Below are 12536 nucleotides of genomic sequence, written 5' to 3'. Positions count from 1 at the left end.
TCCATTACTGAACTCCACATCCATCCCAAACAGGGCTGCCCTCTATCGTCTCCTTGTTCTCCCTTCACCCCGTGGATACTGGAGGAGTCAACAGCCTCCCTCCCTTCCTCAGAAACTCTTTTGCATGTGAAAATTTCAAATTATTTATTTCACCTATCAGCTCAGAACAGATTTTCATATACCAGTACTGCAGTGACCCAGGGAATAGGGAGCTGTAAATAATTAAGGATTTAAACATCCTTACATGCTGTATATTAGCATATGAGTTCATGCAATTTTAATTGAAACAGAGCCAGAATTTCACTAAAGATGGATCTTAAAATAGACCAATTTCTCTCTCTCTCTCTCTCTCTCTCTCTCTCTCTCTCTCTCTCTCTCTCTCTCTGTATCTATATATATATATATATATATATATATATATATATATATATATATATATATATATATATATATATATAATCTAGAGCTCATCTTAGGGAGTCACAAAAAATTCAATTAACAAGAATGAATAGCCTTGGCACCAGCTTCAGTCAGTCAAGTGTAGATAAAGTGACACAGGCCTGCCTGTGCTCTCTTCAGCTCGGATATTAGCACTGCTGTGCTCTATTCAGCTCTGATATTGACAGTGCTGCGCTCTCTTCAGCTCTGATATTGACAGTGCTGCGCTCTCTTCAGCTCTGATATTGACAGTGCTGCGCTCTATTCAGCTCTGATATTGACAGTGCTGCGCTCTATTCAGCTCTGATATTGACAGTGCTGCGCTCTCTTCAGCTCTGATATTGACAGTGCTGCGCTCTCTTCAGCTCTGATATTGACAGTGCTGCGCTCTCTTCAGCTCTGATATTGACAGTGCTGCGCTCTCTTCAGCTCTGATATTGACAGTGCTGCGCTCTCTTCAGCTCTGATATTGACAGTGCTGCGCTCTATTCAGCTCTGATATTGACAGTGCTGCGCTCTCTTCAGCTCTGATATTGACAGTGCTGCGCTCTCTTCAGCTCTGATATTGACAGTGCTGCGCTCTCTTCAGCTCTGATATTGACAGTGCTGCGCTCTATTCAGCTCTGATATTGACAGTGCTGCGCTCTATTCAGCTCTGATATTGACAGTGCTGCGCTCTCTTCAGCTCTGATATTGACAGTGCTGCGCTCTATTCAGCTCTGATATTGACAGTGCTGCGCTCTATTCAGCTCTGATATTGACAGTGCTGCGCTCTATTCAGCTCTGATATTGACAGTGCTGCGCTCTATTCAGCTCTGATATTGGCACTGCTGCGCTCTATTCAGCTCTGATATTGGCACTGCTGCGCTCTATTCAGCTCTGATATTGACAGTGCTGCGCTCTATTCAGCTCTGATATTGACAGTGCTGCGCTCTATTCAGCTCTGATATTGACACTGCTGCGCTCTATTCAGCTCTGATATTGACAGTGCTGCGCTCTATTCAGCTCTGATATTGACAGTGCTGCGCTCTATTCAGCTCTGATATTGACACTGCTGCGCTCTATTCAGCTCTGATATTGGCACTGCTGCGACACAGCTGGGCCCTTCGAAATCAGGCTGCAATCAGCTCAGCCTTTCTAGATTAGCTGTGAAATAATGCAAATCTAGTTCACCATGATGTTCAACACCGTTCAATTCCCTAAACTTTTTATCTTGAGGATTGAACATGTCTGAATGTTAAAACTTGAACATATTGGAATACCTGTGTAATCACAACCCAAACTACTCATACAATCCACACTACTCATACAACCCAAACTACTCATACAATCCACACTACTCATACAACCCACACTACTCATACAACCCAAACTACTCATACAACCCAAACTACTCATACAATCCACACTACTCATACAACCCAAACTACTCATACAATCCACACTACTCATACAATCCACACTACTCATACAATCCACACTACTCATACAATCCATACAATAGTCATGTATTGGAGTGCTGCTGTTATTTTTAAAAGAATTTCAAAGTATGTGTAAATGAAAAAGAATAAATAATGCTTAGTGACTTCACGCTGTCCACAGACTGCTGTGTGTTTCTGACATGTATATTCTATGAACAATTAGAAATTTGTAATGCTTGGATACCTTCTTAACGTTTGAAATCCAAAACAGTTGTCTTTCCTGTACTAAATTATCAACTATGTGTTTCTGGGGAGATCAAATATTGTGTCAGGTAAAACGATAATAATAATAAATCCACAATCATACAAAATTCAATGAAAATGTGTTATAAAATCAGACACAAAGTTAGATGAGAAGTGTCTAAAAATGTCTTACATGACAGTTATAAAGAGCTAAGAAGTATGCAGTTTGTATTTTGATGTAAAGAGCTTCATTCATTTGGCTTAACTTCTGAAGTCCCGATCTTGGCTGTGGGGGTTGGGAAGTATAGACTTCAACATCAGTTTTAATTGGATTTCTGACTGACATAGTAAACACCTGCGCCTTGCTTACCACTTCCACGGGACAGCTTAAATATTCAAAACACTCGTGTCATTACCCCTTAGCACAGGTGGGGAGGGTTCAACCAAGATTATCTCTTACCACATTGGTGTCAGTCTCCACAGTGTGCTCTGCAGGATCTGATTGGTCGGTGAAGCGGTTCCTTTGCACGCTGCAGTCCAATTGGATGAGTGCCCGACACCTGTAGTGACACGTGAACCTGCAGTCTGAAAATAAATAAATACATAAATAAATCTAAAAAAAGAAAAGAAAGCTACCTGTCTTTCTTCTTCATGGTATTTGATGTCACCAATACTTGCTGAGGCTACAGCAATTACACTTTCCATTGTGTTTGAAAAGCAGAATGACACTGGTATACCACAGAAGGGTTAGTAACCTTAAAACACAGTTATCCAATGACAAAGAGATTCCCCAAAACCATAGGAGTGGACGAGGCAATAAGAGGAGGCAATGGCAAGGAGAAAGCCATAGATTTATTAAGACATCTTTTCATCTGTACCTCCTCTTGAATCGCCATCTTCTGCCACTTGTTTCTGACGGCTCTGAAGCTTGATGAATTTGATCACGTTGGGGTTTTTTCTAACCAGTATGACAATGCTGATGTGTATCTATATGACTTTGCCCTTTATTAACACAGGAAGATGTAAATCTCTATTTTATGGTAAAACATAAAGGTTAAACTAAAATAAGTTTGAGGGGTTTTGTACTGTGAACTGCTGGCTGTAACCAGCAATATGAAAAGCTACATTGTGCACTATAAAGAAGCCTACTGTATGCAATGCTTTTAATAGACCTGTGATGACGAGCTGCTGCCCCCTGCAGCCCTGAAGCACAGGAGAAGCAGTATCCCTGCCCAGACAGAGCCTGTATTCACTGCTCCCCCACCTTCCCATTGCCAGGGTAGGGAATTCTATATATACACAAACAGGCACGGCATTACAGGAGCATTACGTCACTAGAGAGCCCCCGGCAAGCTCAGATCACATGGCAGCCTGCTGAGGAGTGTGGGAACAGGGGGGGTCAGCTCTTTCTGACAGCGTGGAACCAGCAGCATGTCCAGCATGAAGGAGCTGCCTGGGGGGCAAGCCAGTCTGCTGTGCCCTGGAAGGGGGGGGGCTTCTTGTCCAGGGATAGAACTGGTCCTAAGAACCGCGAAACAATTTCTCCAAAAGATTTAGCACTAGAGCAATCTATGAGCCCTTAATAGTTAGTATGTTGCTGCTATAATCTCAAGACATACTATTAGGCAGAATTGCTACTTCCATTAATAGTTACAAATATAAACCAGAGGAGAGGGCATCTAGGGTATGATTCTTAATGAAGACACTGACTCAACGGTACTCAGCCTCCTGTTTCCTTCAACTGAAGTGGACATATATAGTGGAAGTGGAGCAATCGTGTGACACTGAGCTAATGTATTATTTTTCTTGCTGAGATACACTTTGTATTATAATCTGTTTGACTTTTTCTATCCCCAGAGTTTAAAGCACCCCTGTGGCTTATTGAGCTCCTAAACATGTCTTCTCTGATAGTACCACTGGTACCCCAGACTGTAACCATTAGCCAGTCCCCCACCCCAAACTGGAGGTTATACACTAGATAAATTCTGAGAAAACTGATCTCTGGTGTTAAGAAATGTCTATAACAAGTTTCATCACAGCTTGAGAACTCCAGATACAGCTCAAACATGTAAAGAGAATGAATTTGCAGGGCATATAATGCAGCTGTGCTGTAAGTAAAGGTGGCTTGAACTGCTCAAGGGCTACACTGCCATCTAGTGCTGTCTTCAGGTAGTAACAGAAGAAAAAAATGCTGTTTGTCAAACCATGTGCAGCACTACTTGCACACTAAAGCCATCATACAGATTAATTTAAAACACTGTTGCACATAATAAATACATAATATGTATACTGTAGATACTGCTATGAAACCTATTTCCACAACAGTCTATATTAACTCCAACCACCGCATCTTCACCCTAACGTGGAGTGTGAACACTTACTTTATATGTGTCCAAATGAAAAAAAGAAATATATATATATATATATATATATATATATATATATATATATATATATATAAATAAATAAAAGAGGTGAACTCAGACTAAAAAAAGCTCTCAGCAAACCTGCTTCTGTTTTTAATTGTTGCTGTAAATGTTGAACACAATGGTAGCAGATAAGAAGAGCTGGGTGATCACCCACTCCCCAAAACCACATCCACCCTCTCTCAGATACACCGATAATACACACACACTCGCGCACACACTGAGACACACACACTTACACTCGCACACACACACACACACACACATACACAGACGCACTAACACACTAACCCGGGTGCTGTTTGGAACGGGTTGCAGCGTGGCACAGAGGTTAGAACTAAGGGACTGTAGTATGAAGCAGTGTTTCTACTAGAGTGAGATGAGGGGCTGGGAAGCACAGTGGTTAGAGATGAAGGACTAGGAGGCAGTGTGGCACAGTGGTTAGAGATGAAGGACTAGGAGGCAGTGTGGCACAGTGGTTAGAGATGAAGGACTAGGAGGCAGTGTGGCACAGTGGTGGTTAGGCAGATGAAGGACTAGGAGGCAGTGTGGCACAGTGGTTAGAGATGAAGGACTAGGAGGCAGTGTGGCACAGTGGTTAGAGATGAAGGACTAGGAGGCAGTGTGGCACAGTGGTTAGAGATGAAGGACTAGGAGGCAGTGTGGCACAGTGGTTAAAGATGAAGGACTAGGAGGCAGTGTGGCACAGTGGTTAGAGATGAAGGACTAGGAGGCAGTGTGGCACAGTGGTTAGAGATGAAGGACTAGGAGGCAGTGTGGCACAGTGGTTAGAGATGAAGGACTAGGAGGCAGTGTGGCACAGTGGTTAGAGATGAAGGACTAGGAGGCAGTGTGGCACAGTGGTTAGAGATGAAGGACTAGGAGGCAGTGTGGCACAGTGGTTAGAGATGAAGGTCTAGGAGGCAGTGTGGCACAGTGGTTAAAGATGAAGGACTAGGAGATAGTGTGGCACAGTGGTTAAAGATGAAGGACTAGGAGGCAGTGTGGCACAGTGGTTAGAGATGAAGGACTAGGAGGCAGTGTGGCACAGTGGTTAAAGATGAAGGACTAGGAGGCAGTGTGGCACAGTGGTTAGAGATGAAGGACTAGGAGGCAGTGTGGCACAGTGGTTAAAGATGAAGGACTAGGAGGCAGTGTGGCACAGTGGTTAAAGATGAAGGACTAGGAGGTAGTGTGGCACAGTGGTTAAAGATGAAGGACTAGGAGGCAGTGTGGCACAGTGGTTAAAGATGAAGGACTAGGAGGCAGTGTGGCACAGTGGTTAGAGATGAAGGACTAGGAGGCAGTGTGGCACAGTGGTTAGAGATGAAGGACTAGGAGGCAGTGTGGCACAGTGGTTAGAGATGAAGGACTAGGAGGCAGTGTGGCACAGTGGTTAGAGATGAAGGACTAGGAGGCAGTGTGGCACAGTGGTTAGAGATGAAGGACTAGGAGGCAGTGTGGCACAGTGGTTAGAGATGAAGGACTAGGAGGCAGTGTGGCACAGTGGTTAGAGATGAAGGACTAGGAGGCAGTGTGGCACAGTGGTTAGAGATGAAGGACTAGGAGGCAGTGTGACACAGTGGTTAAAGATGAAGGACTAGGAGGCAGTGTGGCACAGTGGTTAAAGATGAAGGACTAGGAGGTAGTGTGGCACAGTGGTTAAAGATGAAGGACTAGGAGGCAGTGTGGCACAGTGGTTAGAGATGAAGGACTAGGAGGCAGTGTGGCACAGTGGTTAGAGATGAAGGACTAGGAGGCAGTGTGGCACAGTGGTTAGAGATGAAGGACTAGGAGGCAGTGTGGCACAGTGGTTAGAGATGAAGGACTAGGAGGCAGTGTGACACAGTGGTTAGAGATGAAGGTCTAGGAGGCAGTGTGGCACAGTGGTTGAGGGAGGTTTGTGTTAGAGCAACTGTTTGTTATTTCCTCCTACCTGTGATGTCTAAGTCATCTATGCTAATGTTATTATCAGGGCACACTCTCACTGTGCCCCCAGCCCTCCAACCCCCCTCCAGTCTGAGAAATACCAGGGCACCCACACTGGCAGCCAAGCCATCTTGAGCACAAACAGAGAGAGCACTGTCTCAGTGCGAAACAAGGACACAGCGACACCGATCCGTACAAACTACGACATGCTACAGTTCAGCCCAAACCACACTGATCCAGCACTTATTTAGCATTCTAAGGATTCAGCCGAGCACTTTGTCCATTTGAACCCTTTAAGATCTTTCAATACTTCCTTCTTATCTATTTATTATACTTACTACTTCCTCTTAACGGAATTTACTCTTAGAACCGAATATTTGTAAACTGAACTGCTCTTAGTCAAGATCACTCTCAAACATAATTATTTATTGTATTTTTTTATTTTCTCTCATTTGAGTTTGCTGTTACTTACTACTGATTTTATTGCATTTTATAACTAATTTTATCTGTAATGTGATATTTTATATTGTGATATATCGTAATGTGATATTCTGTAACAACTGTAAGTCATCCTGGATAAGGGTGTCCACTAATTAATAATAATAATAATAATAATAATAATAATAATAATAATAATAATAATTTCAGTCACACGAATCACAGTGGCTCTTGTTCCTCTAGTGGCAGGACCACACAGACAGGGTGAGAGCTACGTCCTGGGTCACGTCAGCAGGGAGTCCTGAGATGAGGAAGGGTTGTAAAAGTACGCTGCTGAAACTGAGAAAACACTACAACTATCAGAACTACAACACCTACAATCAGACCATTCTGCATCCTTTACAGCCAGTACTTATTTATGCTTTCTTTTAATCTTGCACTTCAGATTCCTTTAGTTGAAGAATGCCTCTGGGGAGTATGACAGAATGAGATCTACTACAGAAAGTCTACCATGACCTCTCCATCCTGACTGTGCAGCATCAGTTCACAGTGGCCTTTGCGATGAAACTGAATCACACAGCCACACAGAAACAGGGAAGTGCTCTGTTTGTTGAGTTGCCTCAGTTTTTATCCACGCTCCCAGATTTGACTCCTTATCTTCTGCTGCTTTCCTTAGGAGGGGGTCACTCCAATGCCACTTCCTGTAGATCAGAACACACAGATGTATGCTCCAGGGTGCTGGGTTTCCTATCCACATTCTTCCCAGCTCCCTCCTCTCCCCCTGCCTTGCAAAGCTGCCTTCAGATCCTCACAGGAGACTTTCCCATAAGGATTGGGTCCCTTGCTTTGGGATCTGAATGCAGTTCGTTTCGTTTTTCTACTTGCATGAAACAGGTCAGAGACATCTCCTAACTAAAGCATTCCCAGAGATGATTCTATACTAGAAAACATCCACTGCTTGGTGCAAAGCTGGAAAAGTGTAATCATGCACTTTGCATTGCAAGAAAGCCACACATTGTAAAACTTAGTGTTTATGTCAAGCTTGATAAAAATGATGGTTTCACTTTTCCTTCCTAATGCATTCTGCAGAACCTTGAGAAAGGAAGCACTGAACACTTAGTTTCATGATGTAAAAAAAGTACTGCAATTTAACCCTGAGGCTGAGCTGAGCTTGTGTTTCGCATACAGTGTGGTTAAACAGACATACTGAAACAGAAAACAGCACAGCTGCTCATTTTGGTTCATCTTGAAAGGGCACATAAGGACCGTTTTATTGTATTGTGTTGCATGTACCCATGTGTTGCTACAGCTGTTTATGTAAGATGTGTGTATTGATTTTTTAATTTTTTTAATTATTTGTTTACATTTTAACCACTTTTTTTAAACTTTTACATTGCATTCCCTGCCTCAAGATGGCTTTTCATGTACCCACATGGACCTCTCAGAACTACATTTCCCATCATCCTCATCCTGCTCACTGGTAAATCCATCTCAGTTACACATGTGAGCAGGAGGATGATGGGAAATGTAGTCTAAGTACCCTTTACAATCTGGTTTCATATCACACGTAGCCAACATGCTCAATCATGCACAAGTGTAATCTCGGTATATAAAGTTCCTCCAGAGCTACACATATTCATGTTTTCACTTTTCAAGACAAGTAAAATAAATGGAATTAAGAAGTCACAAAAGGAAGATTTTCCAACATGGCAAATATGTTTTTTGAAAGAACTGATAATTGCTGATTAAACCTGACCGAGAACCACAGTGTTTATTTTTACTTGATCTGTGTCATTTCTCTCTGATTCCTCAATAAAAATTGCAAATGCAGAAGTGACGTGTACCTGAATACTAATCACCACCCGCCCTAAAACAACTCACTTCCACTGTTAATGGCAGGAGCCTGATCTGACAGACACTTTCCCAGGATTCCCTTCAGTGCAAACGATGCCCCACTTATAGAATGCCCTTACTGTATGCAAACACACTAGTGCTACTAAATCATGTTAAAAAAAATAATTTTTCCTTATCTACGCTTCAGTGTGAGGTGTGTTTGAGATGTCTAATCCTTCCCAGTACTCTTTAGAGCTTGTCTATAATTCTGAGGAACCTCAGTCAGTTCTGTTTCCCCGGTCTGCTTTGTGTGGAGAAGGTCTTTGCACAGTTTTACTGCAGTTTGGAGGCCTCCCCCCTGTTACACATGCTTTGATGTGATAATGATGTCACTGCTGACAATGATGTCACTGCGTTTCCTTTACTCACGTGTGCAGCGCAGGCTCTGCTTGTACAGCCCCCAGATGAAGTCCCCACAGAGGTCACACCAGGTGGGCTGGGCATGGGTGCAGGGCTGGAAGTCGTGCCCTTCCCCGGCCTCGTCAGTCAGACGGGGGTCCAGGCTCTCCCCCAGCAGCCGGATGACCCTCACTCGACTCAGCAGCTCGGGCAGCTTCCCCGGGCTGATCCGTAGCGCGTTCACCCTCTCCAGCCGGGGGGTCTGGGGGGTGAGCTCTATACTACCCTCCAGGGACATCTCCTGCAGCTCGATCAGCTCGTCCTGGGACATCCCGATGGACAGGCAGCTGGACCGCTGTGGAGGACACTGCACAAGGGGTCTATATTCTTACTCCAGAGTCTTGCTGCTGAGAAAGACAATACTACTTTGATTGGGAGCTGAACATTAAAAAAAGAGAGAGACTTCTAATCCAAGCTTGAGCCGTTCCTTATGCGTGCATTATCTCAGTGCTATAAAACGAAAACACATTTCCGTAGAGTGGAGCACTGTTTCCATTAGCGTAGTACGACCCCCTTTTTCTGAAGCTGTGCGAAAAGTCCATGCAAGGAGATATAGGAGGTATGGAAAAAATACTGGAATCAGAGACATTGCAATCTGACCAAGCCAGCGGGTGTGTTCAGGTTTCCAGTTTCCTCTTCTAGTTCTGATCTGGAGCACACAACCAGAGTGTCCACAGGTCCTTTCTCAGAAACTGTCCTTGTCCCATTCTAAAACACGCTTTATATAAAGAACAGTGGTTTCCTTAGTGCCTGTAAAAAAAAAGAAAGGCAGTGATGATTAGGATAAATGAAGGTATGCATCTGGCAATATACAACAGTGAACACTAGGTAATGCCAGCATGAGTCTGTTCATGCCATCTCAATAGAGTAGCTCAGTGCAGCTGCAGGGGCGCTGGGACCAGGCTCACATGCTCAAAGCTCACCTTGCTATATTGCTGTTCTGTTGTACAATACAGAGGTTAAGTTGTTACACTAATAAATGATATGACAGTAGGGAAAGTCTGCTGGCCATATTCACCACAGTGTGACAAGGGTAACAAGTTCATGGTTTTTCCCATTGAGAATGCACACTTATGAGCATTAACTCCCGACTGCTTTTTCAAACAGTGGCTCTGTATGTTATTTATTTTTTTTTTTTTTTAAGAGATAAGCCTAAACATCCTTATGCTATTAAAAAATAAGGATTTCAAACAGAATTGGAAACGACAATACAAACTGAAAGAGACGAATAAAATCAAGTTAAAAAAATGTCCACTCAGGCATGAAAATGTGAAACCTCTTACAGCTCTCCAAAAATGTGTCATTTCAGCTTAAGTGGCTAATTTAAATGGGCAGCAGAGGGCTGTGATTCCAGTAATGGACAGACCTGAAAACCGGGAATCTATTAAGAATCTAAAGACCAACATTAATTGACTCCTAATCTAAAGGGTTCTCCGGCCCTAGTCACAGAACAGAAAGGGCTGTTTGAAGGAACGTTTTTTTTTTTTTTTTAAAGACGTTTAAAAATGTTTCTATGAGGATTTATAAATGTTATCTACTACAGTTGAAAAGTTTTTTTGTTTGTTTGTTTGTTTTAGGAATTGCAAACTCGATACAATGATTCAAAATCGTCTTTAAACAAACCGTCCTCAACAAAACAGCCATAGAAAGTGTCTACTCAATGCGGATGGGAGCTTCCACTTTCGGATATGAATCGAGCCACTGTTCGACCCTATCTTGTGGGCACATGTTCACATAAAGCAAATACCAAGCAGAAACTAAGATGTGCATTGAAATGCATTTCACCCCAGACCCTCAATACGCAATACAATTATGTAACTATAATCAACTGACTTCCAGCATTTGATGTAATGATGCTGTCAGCGCAAAACTACTTTGACAACCCTCGAACAAACATGGTAAACAGTGTCCCCCATGTTAACCTTGACAAGCGGGGTGCACAGCAAACCAGCGCCCTGTTCCTCGACCTATATGTGCGCAAATAAACTTCTCGCTGTAGACAGAAGGGCTGTCTGCTTGACACCAAAGCCCGCTGTAAACCTGCAACACCTTAAAATGCCGTATTTAGCTCTGTAAATACCGATTACTTGTTTTTAGTACTTTTTTTTTTTTTTCAAGTAGCTTCTAGTTCACTACTAGTCTGGCAAAACAACAACCACTTGCGTAGGAAAATAAAAAACATACCTTTTTTTATTTCAATTCAACAAACACGCTTCTGTCGGTTAAAACTGCCCATGCCCATCACTGCAGAAGATGGAGTAATGTTTATAAATCCACTTGATTTCGCCAAGGAGAATGATAATAAAAACACATCGCCGGGCTCTGTTTGTTAAATTGCGCAGAGTAAAGCACTTAATCCAAAATGTAACCAAAAAACAGACACAGCAAGTCCACTCTTTTCAACCTGCTTCGTTCCACCCTTAACCCAAGTGTTCATCGGCTCGTAAAAATTGCATAATGGACTGTGAGCACACAGCGTCCTGTGAAGACAGGAATTGTTGCATTTCCCTCAGGCAACTCAAATGGGGCAGCCGCCCGTGCACGTCCCGTTTAAGAACGCTCAAGAAGAATCTTAGCCTAGTTCTGCAGTTTTGGGGAAAAACCCTGGTGATTTTATTTTTTAAATATGCAAACTGAGGGTCCTGCAAAAAAAGTAGCGGTGTTGCAGAATCACACACAAATCCATTATAGTATAGTTATTTTTAAAGCCAGCCCAGTAAGTACCAATGTAGCGTCACAGTAACACAGACCCCTTGCAGTTGATTCAAAAGTTGCCCAACGTAGTCTTTTTTTCTCCTTTTATTTCGTTAACATAGAAATGGTTAAGGAGGCGAGGCGGGTGACTGGAGTGACAGTTTTAAAACATATTTAAATATACGATAAATATGCGTTCTTCATAAACGGTTACGAAAAATGAGTTTGAATTACTTAAGTCAAAGGTACGACACTTCCCTGAAACAGCCTTCTTAACAATCAGGCCATAGATCCACCTTTAAAAAAAAGAAGCTATCGTTTCTGCTGAGAGCTCGAAGCTGTCGGTCTGGGGTTTGGATGTGGGAGCGATTTCGAATTAACTGGTGCTAGGCTGTGGTTAACCTTTACTATGTTTGCATCTTTGTTTTTAGTTCAAAGTCTGTTATTTTAAAATTAATATCTGATGACAGAAGGGGAAACATTCACATGTTGTAAATTCTCGCTACCAAAAGCAGAACTCTCTCTCTCTCTCTCTGTGTGTGTGTGTGTGTGTGTATATATATATATACGGTTACACGCCTCCAGCCTGCCTCCTATCTGATCTGCTGAAGAGATGTGATGCATCTAGGTATTGTGGTTAATGGTTAAAAGCTAG

General features: G+C 42.7%; 1 protein-coding gene across 1 annotated transcript in view; it reads right to left on the bottom strand.

Annotated features, from left to right (window-relative positions):
* Nucleotides 1–11630, bottom strand: part of LOC121297988 (ras association domain-containing protein 1-like) — a 24626-nt gene extending 12996 nt beyond the window's left edge. The window contains exons 1-3 of the mRNA XM_041224657.1: nucleotides 11372–11630; nucleotides 9158–9937; nucleotides 2563–2687 (exon numbers count right to left, since the gene is read on the bottom strand). Coding sequence (XP_041080591.1) covers nucleotides 2563–2687; nucleotides 9158–9458 — 426 coding nt within the window. The 5' untranslated portion in view covers nucleotides 9459–9937; nucleotides 11372–11630. The remainder of the gene's footprint in view (nucleotides 1–2562; nucleotides 2688–9157; nucleotides 9938–11371) is intronic.
* Nucleotides 11631–12536: the final 906 nt, after the last annotated feature.

This window comes from Polyodon spathula, chromosome 23, assembly GCF_017654505.1.
Source record: "Polyodon spathula isolate WHYD16114869_AA chromosome 23, ASM1765450v1, whole genome shotgun sequence".
NCBI classification, from domain to species: Eukaryota; Metazoa; Chordata; class Actinopteri; order Acipenseriformes; family Polyodontidae; genus Polyodon; species Polyodon spathula.
This window is presented reverse-complemented; position numbering and strand designations above follow the sequence as displayed.